General features: G+C 40.6%; 2 protein-coding genes across 2 annotated transcripts; both read left to right on the top strand.

Annotated features, from left to right (window-relative positions):
- The first annotated feature begins 764 nt into the window (after positions 1-764).
- On the top strand, positions 765-6,682 carry hacl1 (2-hydroxyacyl-CoA lyase 1). Its single transcript, XM_020637328.3, has 17 exons — positions 765-988; positions 1,207-1,311; positions 1,419-1,459; positions 1,544-1,624; positions 1,744-1,816; positions 1,896-1,973; positions 2,138-2,232; positions 2,323-2,435; positions 2,562-2,697; positions 2,915-3,020; positions 3,190-3,273; positions 3,401-3,502; positions 3,590-3,744; positions 4,576-4,734; positions 4,828-4,935; positions 5,032-5,218; positions 6,455-6,682. Exons 1-17 carry the CDS (start codon positions 938-940, stop codon positions 6,485-6,487), a joined length of 1,707 nt encoding a protein of 568 aa, XP_020492984.1. The 5' UTR covers positions 765-937; the 3' UTR covers positions 6,488-6,682.
- Positions 6,683-7,806: 1,124 nt separating this feature from the next.
- On the top strand, positions 7,807-16,204 carry colq (collagen-like tail subunit (single strand of homotrimer) of asymmetric acetylcholinesterase). Its single transcript, XM_020637307.3, has 17 exons — positions 7,807-8,019; positions 8,599-8,708; positions 8,986-9,093; positions 9,839-9,883; positions 10,063-10,089; positions 10,861-10,932; positions 11,508-11,570; positions 11,675-11,701; positions 11,788-11,832; positions 11,917-11,952; positions 12,050-12,130; positions 12,364-12,460; positions 13,048-13,178; positions 13,616-13,735; positions 13,842-13,983; positions 14,091-14,193; positions 14,285-16,204. Exons 1-17 carry the CDS (start codon positions 7,923-7,925, stop codon positions 14,352-14,354), a joined length of 1,374 nt encoding a protein of 457 aa, XP_020492963.2. The 5' UTR covers positions 7,807-7,922; the 3' UTR covers positions 14,355-16,204.
- Positions 16,205-17,143: the final 939 nt, after the last annotated feature.

The following is a 17,143-nucleotide window of genomic DNA, read 5'->3' as shown; positions in this document are numbered from 1 at the left end:
TGACTCTACTTTTGTGAAAAGAGCAGTGCTTAAAAATGTGCTAACACCTTTTCTAATCAAACAAGTCAAATTAAAGCCCATGAAACAGATATAACAATGTACAGCTCAATCCCTCCTACAAATGAGTCGACTATCATGATCTGTATATTTCTTTTAGCGGCTCTCAAATGGTTTTTATTTGAAATCTCTTTTCTGATTTTACTTTGAATCGATCTCTTACACATGTGTCTTGTAAATTCTTTGTTGTAGGTGCAGCCCTGGCCCAGTCACTACTGTAAAATTATCACAACGCTGTCAGAAGCAGAAATGGGAGAGTGAGATTTATGAAGCCAAAAGTGTGAGGTGTCCTTTCATGATCAGTCTGCGTATGTTGCTACTACACTGTCCACTAGTTATTACATTGTATTGTGATGCACTTATCAGTCCTCTTCCACAATGGAAATGATAAGAAAAAAAAAACAGGTTCATGAGTGAGAGTATTTCAAATAGCCTTATTTTTTGGAATAATTTATAAACAAATATAAACTAAATATTTCGACTTGTTAGTGCATGTATGAAATCATGCAGTGGTGGGTCAGATTTAAGGTCAAAATCGCACAGAAAACCTAAAACTTTAAAATATTTGTATCTTAGTTTTTAACCTGTGTAAAGAACATGTGCTCATGAAGCCTCATCTATGGTCAACAAAGAAGATGTGCAATGCTCCTTTTGTGAGGTCACTCGTTGTGGCTCCTGTGATTGGCTGGCAATACGGAAGTGATGGAAGCAGGGCTGCTCGGGGGCAAAGGATGGTAGTAAACAAATAACCTCGTCGAGCTTAGTTATTTTTTTTTTTTTTACAACAGTGACAGTTTATGACAGCGTGGCCTTACTTGTTGCTCTGTAGGTGAAAGAAGTGTAACAAAGTTGTGTATAAAAACTTATCCTCTCCACAGTCATGGACGAAGTAACGGGAGCTCAGCTCATTGCGGAGTCTCTGAAGTCTCAGGTAAGACCATTCACAAAAACTTTTAAAGTTGACCTAAAACATTTCAAATAAGCCATGTGTGTTTGCATAATGGTGGCATACAACCTTGTGTGGGCTGCTTGAAGTGTGTCAAAGTTCAATCGCTACGCAGCCATGGTTCAACTTTGTTATGCGCCCAGCAGTGAAGTGCCATTACACTTTTTATTTAAAGGGATTGAGAAAATGTTCCTTTGTTGCAGAAAGTGGAGTTCATGTTTGGAATAGTTGGTGTTCCTGTCATTGAAGTGGCCATGGCTGCTCAGGCTGCAGGGATCAAATATGTGGGGATGCGTAACGAACAGGCGGTAAACAAACCCTTAATGATATCTAATTTCACTGCTGTTCACCTGGACTTATAATACTTTACAACATCATGAAGTCTTGCTCTAATGGCACATTTTGCACTCAACAGGCATGCTATGCAGCATCAGCTGTTGGGTACCTCACTGGCAGGTGAGACACTACCTGAAATAATGATATGAGCAGCTGGTGTGATATCTTACATGTTTAATGTCTCCTGTTGTCTTTTGTATCCAGACCAGGTGCCTGTCTGGTGGTGTCTGGACCTGGACTCATTCATGCTCTAGGTGGAATGGCCAACGCTAACATAAACTGCTGGTACAAATCCAAAAAAAGACTACTGCTTGTATACAGCAGTGTATTCTTGTACAGTTCTAACATGGCTCCTTTTGGCTCTGGTCATATGGTCTGTAAAGTGCATGTTGGTGATTTTACAGGCCTGTGGTTGTCATTGGAGGGTCCTCAGATCAAAACCAGGAAACAGCAGGAGCTTTTCAGGAGTTTCCTCAGGTAAAGCATACTTCACTGTGTAGTTTTTTTGTGCATCTATCGGTGATAAATTTTTTTCACAGTTTTCATTTGTTTCTAGGTGGAAGCATGTCGCCTTTACAGCAAGTTCTCTGCTAGACCCAGCAGCCTGGAGGCAATCCCTTCAGTGGTTGAGAAGGTAATATATCAGATGTTATGATGATAATCTGGATTTTGGATACTTTGTTTTCTTTTAGCTGATTTAAAAATGTATTATATATAGTCATGAGATGTCATCAAACATGTATATTAAGTTTAATTGTGTTTGTTTGTTTGTTTGTTTGTTTGTTTGTTTGTTTATAGGCAGTCCGCACAAGTATGTATGGACGTCCGGGTGCTTGCTATGTGGATATTGCAGGGGACATGGTCAATGCTAAAGTGGACAGGAGCAACGTCAGGTTTGACATCATTTATGCAACTTGACGTCCGTCTCATTTGTGTTCCTCCAGGTGTGAAGACAATCAAAAAAAGTGTGTTTCTTTTTGCAGGGTTGTGTCCTGCTGTCCGTCTCCTCCGGTGAGTTTGGCCGACCACTCTGCTATCACTGAAGCCATCACAGTCCTGAAACAATCTAAAAGACCGTTAATCATCGTCGGCAAAGGTAAGATTAAAGGAAACAATTTTCAAAGACTCTCAAATTGTGCGATTGAACAAGCTGGAAACCCTACTTTTCTTTCATTATTTGAAGTATTTATGTCTTATTATATGAGTTATTTGTTGCCATCAGGTGCAGCGTATGGTCGAGCTGAAGTTGCTCTGAGGGAGTTTGTAGAAATGAGCGGCCTCCCATTTCTGCCCACTCCTATGGGGAAAGGTGTCCTACCTGATGATCACCCTAACTGTGTGGCTGCTGCTCGCTCCAGGTCAGTCACACTTTTCATCTCTCTACATGTTGTATTTTTTATCTGTTATCTAATTATCTGTGTAAATACCTGATAACACTTCAGGCTGGAAAAAACCTGCACAAATCAATCATAACATTTTTGAATAAACACAATCCACCACAGTATTAGATGTATATTACTCTTTTCTCCATTTGTCTTCACTCACCCTTGCTTCTCTGCTGATTCTGTTCCACAGAGCTCTCCTCCAGGCTGATGTTGTACTTTTGCTTGGAGCCAGGCTGAACTGGATCCTTCATTTTGGTCTTCCACCCAGATTTGACCCTGATGTAAAGATAATCCAGGTTTGTAAATAACTAGGTACAAAGCTTATTTTCTCTTTACTTTGTAATCAGGCATGGTTGTGAATATACTTTACATTTTGTCACTTTAGAGCTTTTTCTTTGGGACATGTCCTCTGCACTGTGCCTTACTATTATTCAATTCTATAACACAGTAGTCCTCTGTATGCAGGTTGACCTTTGTGCTGAGGAGATGGGGAACAATGTGAGGCCTGCTGTCGCTCTCCTGGGAGACATCAACGCTATCGTCACTCAGGTAACTGCACACTTACTTCACTTTTGATTTATCTTCTTCTATATGGTCTGTTTTCATCAGTAAAAATGTGAGTCTAAGATTTACTAGAAGCAGTGAGATTAAACATGTCTTGAATACTTTTTTTAAGCTTTTGGAGTGTGTCCATAAAGATGGCTGGAAATACTCCTCTGGTACAGAGTGGTGGAGCACACTGAAGGACAAAGTCACTGCTAATGCCAAAATATCAAAGGTGGGTTGAGACTGAGGTGTGATATGTTAATGTATATGGTTTCTTTAAGAGTGTTTCACACACAAGTTATGCCTTCTCCATCAACAGGCGCTGGCTCTTCAGTCATCAGTGCCCATGAACTACTACACAGTGTTTCATCATGTGTCCCAGCTGCTGCCACATGACTGTATCATTGTCAGCGAGGGGGCAAACACCATGGACATAGGACGCACCATGATAAACAATTACCTACCTCGACACAGGCAAGGCAGCCTCACTCAAGCAGCTTTTTAAAGGACTTCTCAGTTATTTTTGATGTCTGCTCCCATTTCATTTTTTGGTTTACAAAAACAACTTTAAACAAAAATGAATATTGTGAATTAGCGATATTAGAAAGGAGCACGTGTCCAGAAATTTGAGTAAAAAAGTGATCCTTTAGGGTATCCAGGTGAAATCAACACTTGAGTTTCAAACCAAGTTTACAACTTCAATTAATACAATTTAAGGGATTTTTTTAAGGGCCAACCACATTAGCAGTACCCTTATACTGATAAATGACTCAGACATCTTATACTTATAATGCAAACAGCCTAAGGCAGAATAAAGCATGAGAATTGTAAATTAAAAGAAAATGCAAAAGACATATAACTTTAAAAAATGATATAAAAAAAGACAACCTGGATAAATGGAAAGAAGCACTTGTTTAAATGACCAGCAGATATATTTAAAAAAGCTGAGAGCTAAATTTAGGCATCTCTAGTTAAAGACAATGATGCCTTTTCCTGTGAAGACAACAATGCTTTCATGTAAAGGTGTAAAGTTTTATCAAAATCTACACCTGCAGATTAAAAAAGGTGCTTCAGATATTTTTGCACCCTTCTGAAAGCCCCACTTCCTCATACTGCCTCCATGTCTGATGGATAGGTAAAAATGTTCAGGACAATGTGAACCTTCTCACAAGTTGAGGAGAATTTTATTTATAAAAAACAAAACAGCAAATATCCAGTTTAAGTAAAACATGCTATTCACGGCAGTAAGTTTAAGAATTTGTAAATTCCAGTAGACTGATGATGGTCTATCCTGGTGATGTGCAGGTTGGATGCAGGTACATTCGGGACGATGGGCGTAGGTCTTGGTTTTGCTATAGCAGCAGCTGCTGTGGAGAGGAGCGAGAATAAAGGCCAAAGGATCGTCTGTGTGGAGGGGGACAGTGCTTTTGGCTTCTCTGGCATGGAGGTAGAAACCATGTGCAGGTGTGTTCATTTTCTTCCTTTTTTATTCAACATAATCACTACATTTCTCCACTGCCTCTACATAACACACTTTCTTTGTTTCTTCTGTAACAGGTACAATTTACCTGTGATCATCATTGTGGTCAATAATAACGGAATTTACAGCGGAGTGGATCCTGAGACGTGGAAAGAAATGGCCAAAATGGGAGATCTGACGTCTATGTGAGTCGCGTATTATCAGGAGAATTATCACAATCCACTAAACATATCAATTGTGATGTAATGAAAATGATCCCCAATCATCATGTTGCTTATCAGAGCCCCCCCTGTGACCCTCCTACCTGAGGCACGCTATGATGAGGTCATGACAGCGTTTGGAGGACGAGGCTTCCTGGTGAGGACGGTGGAGGAGCTGCGCAGTGCATTACAGATCAGCCTCAATGACTGGGAGAAACCAAGTCTTCTAAATGTGCTCATCGACCCGTCCTCAGACAGAAAACAGCAGGTAACTGTCACATGTCAGCACTATACATGGTAAAAGTCATAGTTACCCTCTGGTGACTCTTCATTTACTCTTCATCCCCCTCTTCACTTCATTTACTTTACATTTACAGTACGACCACTTCACATGAGCACAAATCAAAGTGATTTAAATCAACTATTGTGGTTTTTCTTTTGTCTATAAATGCATAATATTTGCAGATTGCTACAAAGAAGGACACATGTTTCTCTGCTGTACACAAGCAAAAATCATTTTGTCAAGGATTTTGTAATTTTTTTGATGACTTCAAATACATTGAAGAATTTAGCCAAGGTAACTTTAGAAAAAAAAGTAATATGCCCTCGCAATGATAAATTTGGTTTTCTGTCGGCCATGTGATCAGAAGAAGAATAATGTAGATTGATGAAAAGAAACCATTAGCTCAATTAATTGCTGAGGAAAAATGTTCTGACTTATGAGCACTCATAGATTTGACAAGTTTTAGGTGGGAACAGGTGAAATATAGATTTCCTGAGGCTGTCCAAGTCACAAGTCATCCACACTTTTTGCTGAATTGCACTTAGAACTGAAGGATCAAGAACTTGTCATTGGTCAAAATGATTTTGAGTCTCGTTCTATCCTACATTTCATCCCCCTGGGGCTCCTGCAGGCATGATAGGAGCCCTTCAAACACATCACAGAATTTATGACCTAAGGCTGTTTCAGCCTCTGATTCATTTTCACCTTGTTTCTGCAAGGAAGCAGAACAGAATAAAGATGGACAATTACTTAAGTGACATTGACAGTTGCAGCAGTCAAACAAAGCCTGATTAATGCAACAACATTTGAGCTCATGATATGTGCAGAGCAAACAAACATCTCAGTGTTTACTTGACTCTCAGCTCATACTTATAGAGCGACATGACTGACATGCCTTACTGAACAGTTTTCCATAGAGTCCAGGTGCATTGCAGAACTGTTGTATTCCTCTCACAATCCCTCCACCTCACACCAACCTGACCTTTCTATTTCAAAGCCCCCATAATTAGAAAGCATGACCCTCTGTGTTTATGTTGAATGTATCCTCGCAACCCTCAGCAGATGTGTTTCAAGGTTGTATTGAAGCCCGTCTCCATGGTGCTCAGCTCTATTATGAAGGACTCACTTTAAAAAGTCTATTTTTCATTCAATTGAGAACATAATATGCACACGGTATAATATAACTAATAGTAACATAATGCTGTTTTGTCTGGATTGCAGGAGTTCCCGTGGCTCACACGCTCCAATTTATAGCCTGCAGAGGCGTCTACTCCTCTGTCCACAACATTATCAGAACAGCAGAGAAAGTTTTCTCTGTAAACTCAGAGTGGAAAAGCTCGCCCCTGCTTTTGTGATTGTTTCCATGAAATAGCTTTTTTAACTACACAGTTTTACTAAAATTTATATAATAATGAAAACATCAATAAATAAAAAATGCATTTACAGTGATTGCTATTTGTCCTTTTCTCTCTCGTATCAAATCAGTGATTTAAAAAAATGACTTCAATATAATAACTCTTTAAAATAACTCTATAATAAATGTATATTATGTATTAGGTTTATTTTGTAGTTGAACGTGTATTTAAATGATTCCTTAAATTATAAAAATAAAATGTGATTGTCAACTGGCATAAAGTCAGTTCTGTTCCAGTATTTAAATGATCTCATACATAACATGAATCTACACCTTCTTGATTTCCCACCTTCTCAGATACATCTATTAAAAAGTAGCAAGTGGGCTTCTTCTGCTGTCTAAATGTTTTTCAATTTTTCAATTATATGGTCAATTGTAGAAAGACAAAGGGGGAAAAAAAGAGCATTCAAAAAAGAAAGCAGTATATATGCACATGTATAAAAATAGGCTAGAGTGTAACAAAATATAACACATTTATCACAAAATAAAAGTTGTAGGTTTCTTTTATAAATGCATGTATGTTTCAAATAAAGTTCTGCACAGTGTACATTAATACTTTTTCGTTGAATTAAAGGCGCACAAGTTTATATCAATGCTTCACAATGCACCCACCTATTCAAGTGAAGGTATTTAATGTCAGTGCATGAGTATTTTATGTAAAACAGCAGAAAAATCATTTCTATAGGCGTTCAAGTCTATAGGAGAGACTTGAAGTGGAAATGAAGGCACTTGGTGTTGTGGGACATACTGGGCAATAAAACCAATCTGGTCTGCACTAAATGAACAACACACAAAGGGGATGCACAAATGGTGTTGTGTGTCAGACAGTATTATCAAATATAAACAAAAAGAAACAGAAGACTGATAAACTCCTGACATAGTCTCAAGATGCACATATGCTACAGTCATGCAGAAGCCAAACTGAACCGCTCTCAGAAAAGTTCCCTTTAGCTCAGTCATGATAAGCCTCCCTGAGAGAAGAGTGGAAACAACAAAAGGCACCCCCTGCAGTAGTAGAGATCTAATATTGGCACCCGAAGCAGCTGGCGGGCTGTCTCCTATAATTTTAGCGCACACTGATGCAGAGGAAAGATTTAATGGGCATTGGTCGGCGTACCCTCTTCTGAGGGCGTAAAGGAGACAGAGCGGAGAGGAAGGGGAGAGGGAGGGGAGCAGAAGGAGAGGACAGTGAGGAGAGAGGGGGAGAGAAGAAGGCTGTGTGTGAAGGGCTGCTGTGGATCAGAAAATCAAAGTCAGGAAACTACCTGGAGCAGCATGACTCCTCTAACACTTGGACTGTATCTGCCTCTGTGGTTCTGCTATGGCCTGGCTCAGTCCTCTTTTCTGGACAGCTTTATTTCATTCCCAGCAGGTAAGAACATTCATATCTTGAGTCTGATTGATCCTGCATGTGTGTGTTTGTGTGTGTGTGTGTGTGTGTGTGTGTTATACTGTACTACAGTACAATGCATGCACATGTGTTCAAAGTGTTGGGCTGTAAAAGCATTTTTTCCTAAAATGTCTAGTGTTAGGGTTCATTTGAGCTTTTGTTCTTTATAAAATACGCTTGTTTTTATTTTCTTGTTGTCCATGAGGGAGACTGGAAATGCCTCTATAAATAGCCAGGACCAGCTCCAGTCGTTCAGTGAGACGCACAGGCACTTCATATCTGTGTCCAACTCTAAGAACTCTGCAGGACAGGTGTCATGATCTGATAGTTTGCACCTGTTTCCCTGTTGCATATGCTCCTCGTGCACGTTACCTCTCATTTCTCAAATCATTTCTCTATGTACGGGATAATTGTAGTATCATGTGCATGTCCATGTGCGATTATAATTTAAGCATACTCATGTTGATGAAGGAATAATTCAGGTGCAGACTTTGCAGATAACATGACCTCCTCTGACTCATTACTTGCTCATGTTACTGACTGCATGCACGCCTCTCACAGCTCTCAGACCACAGGAGGAGCAGAAGAGGTTCAACCCATGCTGTTTACTGAGTCCGCCGCCACCCCCACTGTTTCCTCCACCCCCTTCACTTTGGCGCCGCCACGCTCATGTGAGTCAAAGTCATGTGACTGTCTATTGTGGAATATCAGTGTGTTGATTTGTCCTTGGGTGGCATCCAATCGGCCCCCTCTCTTAGTGTGTTTTGACCCCTGAATGACACAGTAAAAACACTTAGATGGAGGAAAATGTTCACATGGGGAAATGGCTGAACATGTCTGAATTTTGTGCAAACATTGACCAACTTTAGTTTACCCTGTCAAGATAATACTGTTGACTCTCTTCTTTCCAAAGAGTTTAAAATTCAAAATGTTTTTTTCACCCAACAGATTGAAGGTGTTTCATCGAACAGTGGAGAGTCAGAGTCGGGCACTGAGGACAAAGGTTCTGCATGTGTCCGAGGCCTCCCCGGGCCAGCTGGTCCCCCTGGCCTTCAGGTAGGGTCAGGAGGACTCTTTCCACTACCCTTGATTTCCATTTCCACTTTCACAGCTCCCACCTACGATTCCCTGTCAGACTGTCTCTGTCATGTTGAGGTCTGTGTAGTTTCAAGGTGTTGAGATTTAGTTCTCCAGCACTATATGACCCACGTCTCCTCTCCAACTTGAGAGTTCCTGCAGAGCAGGAGTTGGGGATTTCTCTGGCCCATGCAACACAGCGGCCCATTAACGCTCTACATTTAGCTCAGACACAAATAGCCTTTTTCCACTGCCTGCCAGTGCGCCACACATCATCCTCAGAAACTGTCCAAAGAAATGTCTGCCTGGAAAGGCACACTGGTCTGCGTAAATTCCAGGGATTACCAACACAAGCATGTGTACGTTTGTTTGTTTGTGTACTCTTGTGATGAGAGACATTTAGACAGTTTTGTTCAATATGTTCTTATAAATCCCATCTCCTTCTTGTTATCCAAGCATACTCTAGGTGAAATGCAGAATCACTAAATGATTGTCAAAGCTTTGCCCAGCTCAGGCTGTTACAATCCCAGTTCATCAGAAGAGACCCCGCGAGGCACTTTTTAAATCAATAGTGACCACTCAGCCTTTAGCTAATTGAAACTGCAGCTGTGGGCCTCCAGGAGCAGGCATGACTTTGTGGTGGGATGTGGACAATAAACTAATTTAGATAAATATCTCCATGATTTACAAGCACATGTCAGGTATTGTTTTTTGTGATCATTAGGGTCCACTTGGATTACCTGGGATAGGAGGGCCAAAGGGAGAAAAGGTAAGCAGTTTACGTCCCCGTGTTTATTCTTATTTATGTATCTCAATAAAGATTTCACAAGCTACACATCATTTTATAATTTAAGTTTAATAGACCTAGTGCACATGATTTGAAGATGCTTCCTAGAAGACTATTAAACAACTCCTGTCCTTGTCCCCTCCTCCGCATCCTGTCGTCAGGGAGAAATCGGAAGACCTGGGCAAAAGGTGAGAGTCTCCATTAATCACTCCATATTCCTGCTAAGTGGATTTACTCAAAAATGAGATACATTGCCTCCGCCTGCTTGCTAGCTGTAACTCAGAGCGAGCACTGCCATTCCCTGGTTGTGTACAAGAGAGATTGTGAGCAAGAACAACCTTGACAGGAGACAGCAAAGACACTCTGACAGGAGGCAGGGGATTCAGAGATGCTGAGATGGGCTGTTTTGATGATTAACATGCAGGTCTCCTCTCGCTGTTGACCCGACAAAGACACCCATCCACCCTGTCAGCTGTCTCTTCCACTCTATGAAAACGCACACAGCTTTATTGAAAGCTCAGGGCACAGGGTTTGATCCCCTGAATGATCGGACACTGTGGTCGAGCTGTTAAAATGGCCCACTGGGAGAGCTTCACCGGCCGGTGGTCTGACTGAGCAGCTTTGCAGCACCGCAGTGCAATTTAGTTTAGTGCTTCAGCCAGGTCATAAATCATTTTATTTCCCACAAGCACAGGCTACTGTTCTATATACAGCCCATCATTTAATTAAAGAGAGCAAAGTGACAGCGCTCGTTAAAGTCATTCTCCCCCTACATGTGCAGCAGTGTCCGATAAATACTGGCGCAAGAAGGCTGTAAGCTTAGACAGCAGAGAAGCCAAGCATTAGAGTCATTTATTTATAAATAGATAACTGCTTCTTTATCTGTTGCAGCAATTGTTTTGTTATTTTTAAAAAATATTTCTAATTCTGAGACGCTAAAACGTGATGTCTGATTTTAGGGTCGGACAGGTCCTCCTGGACTTCCTGGGAAACAGGGACCAGCTGGATGGCCAGGACCAACTGGGCCCAAAGTGAGTAAGTCAGACCTCATATCGAGAGAATATAACAATAATATAACACACCACGTGACCAGTAAGTGCAAATTTTCATTTCATTTTTTTTTTTTCAAACCTTTATTTATTCTCGAAAGGACACTGATGTTTCTCTCATTTCCCTCGTTGAGATTACAAGAACAGTAAAACAAGCAAAAACCACTGAGATCAATTAAAACAGTTACAATTTGAAACAAAGTGGCTCGAAATCAAATTCCTAAACTCTGGAAGAGAGGGAAGAACTCCGATCGTTAGAGTTTGCTGGAGGGTGTTTCACGAATTTGGGGCATCAAAAGAAAATGCTGATTTACCAAGTTTACAAATATAAAGTATTTCAAATGATTAGCTTAAGGTCAGCTTTATATAATTATATACTTTGTTATGTAACTTATGCCCAACATTGTGTGGGGGAAAATAGTACAACAATGCCTTCAGAATTAAAGTTTGCAATCATTTTTCATAGTCTGCTTCTGAGTAACAATTGGAGAATGGCAAATAAAATACAAAGCCAATCCACACGTGTCCTATCTTGATCATTTTTTTTACGGTTTCAGGGTGAGAAAGGAGACCCGGGGTTGATGGGTTTGCCTGGTGCCAGAGGACCAATTGGGCCCCGAGTATGATTCACATTAAACCTTCTTCAATCTGTCATAATCTTACAGTTACACTACTTCGACTTGTTTTGTTGAATGTTTTGTGTCTATGGTCGTTTTATTTCTAGGGGTTACCAGGGTATAAAGGAGAAAAGGTATGTAACTGTCTCAGAAAAGTATAAAAATGCAATAAGGTATATTGATTATGTGTTATGTAACACACCGTGATGTGCTGCCTCAGGGTTCTCGAGGTGATCGTGGTGAGAGTGGAGTCAAAGGCGACAAGGTAGGCAGAGTGTATCAGTGTGAATGTTCAGTGAATCCATCCTGTATGCAATCAAAGTTATTAATCATTGCTCTTCATCTGCAGGGGGCGATGGGTTTCCCAGGAATGCTTGGACAGAAAGTGAGAAACATTTAAACAAGAAATCATTTTTTTCCTGCAGAGTTTGTGTTTCCAAATCTGACCAAACTGAATGCTGAGTTGATTTACATGTTTTCAGGGTGAATTGGGTCCAAAAGGAGAACCTGGAATCTCAGGAAACAGAGGACCCACTGGGCGACCAGGAAAGAGAGGGAAGCAAGTGAGGAGTCACATTATATATATATAGTGTGTGTGTGTGTGTGTGTGTGTGTGTGTGTGTGTGTGTGTGTGTGTGTGTGTGTGTGTGTGTGTGTGTGTGTGTGTGTGTGTGTGTGTGTGTGTGTGTGTGTGTGTGTGTGTGTTTCACACTTTAGATCTCTGAAACATTATAGAACAGAGTGTTCTTAATCTCACCACATTGGCTGTTGTTGTGATTGTGTGATTGTGTATCAGGGCACGAAAGGAGACTTGGGCAATGTGGGTCCCATGGGACCTGCAGGCCCACAGGGACCTTCCGGCCACCCTGGTCCTCCTGGTTTACCTGCTACAGGTGAGAAGATTTTCAACAGATTTAACATCATTGAGGACACTGATTTAAACACAGACTTCCTGTTCATTTAGGGCTTGATTTATTCTACACGTGAGAGAGCTGAGAGATAAGTTGGTCTGTGTGTGACCCAGCACGTATTCTGCTCAGTGAGAGAGTGTGATACCAGAGTGAGGAGTATTAAACTCTCTGTCAGCAAAAGGAAGCAGGGTTTATACAAGTGTAAGAGGAGAGACTTTATCTGCTGAGGGGAAACATGATGCTCTCACCATGACATCATGCGGCTAAAAGGGATTCACAGATTGACACCCTCTCTTAATTACAAGTATTATGTCACCTGCTAATTCATGTGACATTTCTTGTCTTTGATCAGGTTGACGTTTGAACTAAGATGATTGTGTGTGTTTCTTGACAGATGATTTTAAGATGCTCGATGGAATAAAGAACAGTATTTATATTATCTATCACATCCTGAACTCTCTTCAGCAGTCACTGTAGCTCATTGTTGCCCACTGCATACTATCTTACCTGTTTTCCTGCCTTGTTTCTCTTTGTATAACATATTGTTTGTTCTCCCTATTTATGTTTAGGACTGTACATGGTAGGATCGAAGGGTGCGCGAGGTCCACCAGGGCCTCCTGGAAAGTGTAGCTGCGGCTCTCTCAGTAGCTTCCCATATGATGATTATCCCTCAAGAGGAAACTATGCCAAAGTACCAGCGGTGAGGAATATCTGAATTCTTTGAATCACATATGGAGCATTTATATTTAATAAAACACATTTTTTATAAATCACTGATGTTTTCTTTGAAGAAGGAGACATTAGGAATGTTTTTTTTAAATTTGAAATGTATCTGCTGTGTTTCTAAAAATATCAGATATGATGACACTTTAATTAAATTTAAGACACACTGGGTTTTGTCATTTTTAACAACTTTTGAGTTTAGCAGTCAAAAATTAAAAAAAAAAAAAAAAACATCTACAAAATCACATTACTACTACTAAGATGGATATTGCTTTGAGCCAGTATCTCATGCTAGGATATTATATTCTGAGGCTCAATATCTCAAGATTTGACTCCACCAGGACTCAATTTTCTTATTCAAAATGCACTTAATACTAAAAGCATGACGTAGTTCCTCACTTTTTTTCCTTTCAGATATTTGTTGTGAGCAATGAGGAAGAACTGGAGCGTCTTAACATAGAGAACGCTCTTGCATTCCGTAAAGATCAGAGATCTCTCTATTTCAAAGACATCGATGGCTGGCTGCCAATCCAGGTACCACTGCATGAACAAAAATTTTACTATTTTATCTTTTTTTTTTAACCTTTTAATTTCCCAGCAATTATTTCCTTTGTGATCACGTATTTAAACTCTGTTGAAGACTTTTCCATTCCAGCTGACACCGTTCCAGTCGATGGAAAATGCTCCTGATGACGAAGGTTACTGTGGCGATGGGATTGTGCAGATATCCAGCGGGGAGGAGTGTGATGACAAAAATCGAGTAGTCACTGACGGCTGTGTTAGTAAGTCATGTCTCCATGTTTGGTGGTCTATAATAGCTCCTTGGCTTTTACTTTCCTGTGGACAGATAACATGACCCCTCCACCTCTGCTGTCTCCCCTTTACACAGAGTGTAAACATGCCTACTGTGGAGATGGGTACCGCTATGAGGGGGCTGAAGAGTGTGATGGGAAGGACTTTGGATACCAGACATGTAATTCATACCTTCCAGGGTAAGCAAACTCTAAAACTATAAGTTTAAAAATTGATTTTTTTAACAGGTTAAATTTAGTAAAAGAATGTTTTTTTCCATGATATTTTTAGGTCATATGGTCACCTCAAATGCACACCATACTGTGTTATTGACTCCACAAACTGCAAGTACTTCACTTGAGGAGGGGGCTGAATGCTGCAGTGGGATCCTCGGTGTGTTATTTGCTTGACACATAACAGGAATATTGATGCAAAAAAAAAATATTGATGATCCAAGCAAAGGACTCTGAAGGTAGAGGGCCAGTGATGAAATTTCTATTTCTAGGACGAAAAAAAAACATAAAACACACACGTATAAAACTCCTCGCTATTGCTGCGGAGATGCCACGAAAGCTTTCTGGAGTTTTAGCCGATCAGCGGAGGTGGAAAGCCTTCGCTCACACATAGGAAATGCACAGGACAACTGCACTCTGTCTTAACAAGCAGGACTCGAGACCAGCCTCCTCACCACGCCTAAATGGACTGGAAAACACCCTCAAGATGCACGGTTGTGTGACAGCTGGGCAACGACTTAAAAAAGTGAAGGATGGAGATGTTGAAGAGGAGCCAGAGGTGTATTGATCTTGACCTAGTTTCTGAGGAAGAAAAAAAAAGTGGGGCAGTCGGACATCCAGAGCTGTGGCCTCAGGTATTCAGCTGCAGTGTGAATGAGTGCACAGCATTTGCATGAGGCTGGGATTACTAAAACCATGACAGCAGCTGTCACTTTCCAAGCATGTAAACATCTTTCCTTATCATTGCCACAACATGGCTTGAACTGTGTAGTGCCAATATCAAATTCAGAATGTCAGTTGTGAAGTAAAACTTGGCACTTACAAAGATCCATAAATAGAGGGAATAATACATGATATATGGATGATGCACTAGTAATAATCCTGTGAGACTGTTATACCAGGAGGCCACACTTCAGAGGCTTCGTTCACTTGTGGAGGTAACAGACTTAACAAGTATACTGAGTCTGGGCAAGGTTTAAAACATATAAACAATTCTCAGGAACTAACAGGTTACGTAGATCCACACATCACCTTTCACAGGCATCCTCCACTACTCTCTTTGTAAAATGAAATGGCAGTGACTGTATGCTGAAGCACACAGGAACACTCCAGAAAAAGCTTTAACGTATCCACATGATGGAGTTTCCTCCCTGTGCTTCACCCAGAAATGAAATATTCTATATGTGAAGGCTTAAAACTGTTACGTTCTTAATTTTTCTCATGGCACAGAAAAAGGCAAGGAGTAGTCTGTTTAGCTGCTAAAGGTGGAAGGAAATTCAATTCCAGCCTGCTCTATGGTCATTACTGTATTTACTCTAATACCTCTTTATCCAGTCTTTCTGTCTTACAGTGTACACAGCAACAGAGAAGCTCAATAGTAAACTTAACAGTCTAGATGTCGTCTGCTGTGTGTTGGGCAACAACAAAAAAATGAAAAGAAGACTTTTTTCCGATATATAAGCTGACATGTTATAAGCTACTGTACGAGTCGCAGTGCCAAGGGAGACTTTTCTCAGCCATACTTAGATGTAGTCAGGTGATGTAAAAGCAATTGAAAAATGAAGACTGTTATCATCCACGCATGCTTTTGCTACCATGTGTGAAACGCATCCACTTTGTCAGGCAGTGTTTTGTAAATTATTGTAGCATTTATTAGCATAGCCGGTGTCTTAAGAAGTACTGTATGTGTGACACTTCTTATATCATAGTGATGAACTGTGCCATGCACAAAGCTCAGAAACCTGTTGGGAACTGTGTTGAATGTTGTGTCTGTGGCCTGTGCTGCTGTGCTGTGTCCTGTCCTGTGTATGCACAACACTGCTTAAACATAACATGCATGTGGTAAAGTACTGTAAGGCAAATGAAACCTAGTATGCACTGTGACAGTCTTTTTTATTATTATTATATGATTTATACAGTAGTTGTGGATAATAAAAAAATGGAAATAAAACCATGATTTCGATCACCCTAAAGCTCTCCTCACTGTTCTATTCTCATTTATCTTTGAAGTCAAGGGTTTGTCAGCATCTCTGTTTCCTCTGTGCTGACAGTGATTAGGCGCTGTGCAATAAGCCAAGAGACGGAGATAGAGATGCTATTGATGTTTTTCTCAAGGCACTAACTGTAAAAAAAAAAAAAAAAACAAGCAGATATCTATCAAGAGGGAAAAAGATGCTGTCAGCAGCTCTTCTCAAAGCGCTGCGTTAGACTGAATAGTAAGCAGACCACACTGATCTCTTGGCAATAGTAGCTTTTTGTTCTCTTGCCATGAAACCCCTCAGAAAGGAGTCAATGCCTGGAGATGTGGCACAGCGATACAGGCTGGGCACAGGCAGCCGGCCAGTGTTACAGCAGAGATGTTCAAGGCTGGATCTGACCATATAACTCTATTAGGGTGCCGTATTTCTTTTCCAAATCAAATCAGGACAATTTGTCTGCTGAGATGCCCGAGTAATAGCTTACCTTGGCATAAATATCCAATCATGTGCATTCCCCTGACCGGGCCAATCAGATTTGTACCACAGATGTCTCAGTAAAATGTTGCTGGAGATGCAGAGGCCAACCTGATCCTGTAATGAAAAGATCTGCTAAGCACACACAAGAATCCACAAAGTTAAGTTGACTACTTTAAGGTGTTTAGGATACTTGAACAGTTCCGTTTCACTCAAATTAATTTAAGAACTTTTGCTGTTTGTAGTCGACATTTCATTTGAATGATCAACTCTCTCTCAAAGACACTGGTCATGAAGTTCAGCTTGTAGTCACTCAGCAGGATCTAGTTTGACCTCTCACAAGTATTAACTTGATGGGTGTATTTAAACACTTTTTCCAACAAAAGGGTTATTTTGGTGCAGGTGTGGGATTACTCATATGGGGGCGATACAAAGGAGCCTACAGTGACAGGAAGCAGGCAGAG

The sequence above is a fragment of the Labrus bergylta genome, chromosome 8, assembly GCF_963930695.1.
Source record: "Labrus bergylta chromosome 8, fLabBer1.1, whole genome shotgun sequence".
Taxonomy (NCBI): Eukaryota; Metazoa; Chordata; class Actinopteri; order Labriformes; family Labridae; genus Labrus; species Labrus bergylta.
This window is presented reverse-complemented; position numbering and strand designations above follow the sequence as displayed.

Excerpts from the sequence above, each read along its gene's own strand:
- colq (XM_020637307.3), top strand. The coding sequence starts at position 7,923 with ATGACTCCTCTAACACTTGGACTGTATCTGCCTCTGTGGTTCTGCTAT. Across the intron at positions 9,884-10,062 it reads GAGGGCCAAAGGGAGAAAAG|GGAGAAATCGGAAGACCTGG; the intron begins GTAAGCAGTTTA and ends TCCTGTCGTCAG. Across the intron at positions 12,131-12,363 it reads CAGGAAAGAGAGGGAAGCAA|GGCACGAAAGGAGACTTGGG; the intron begins GTGAGGAGTCAC and ends ATTGTGTATCAG.
- hacl1 (XM_020637328.3), top strand. The coding sequence starts at position 938 with ATGGACGAAGTAACGGGAGCTCAGCTCATTGCGGAGTCTCTGAAGTCT. Across the intron at positions 3,274-3,400 it reads TCAACGCTATCGTCACTCAG|CTTTTGGAGTGTGTCCATAA; the intron begins GTAACTGCACAC and ends ACTTTTTTTAAG. Across the intron at positions 4,936-5,031 it reads ATGGGAGATCTGACGTCTAT|AGCCCCCCCTGTGACCCTCC; the intron begins GTGAGTCGCGTA and ends GTTGCTTATCAG.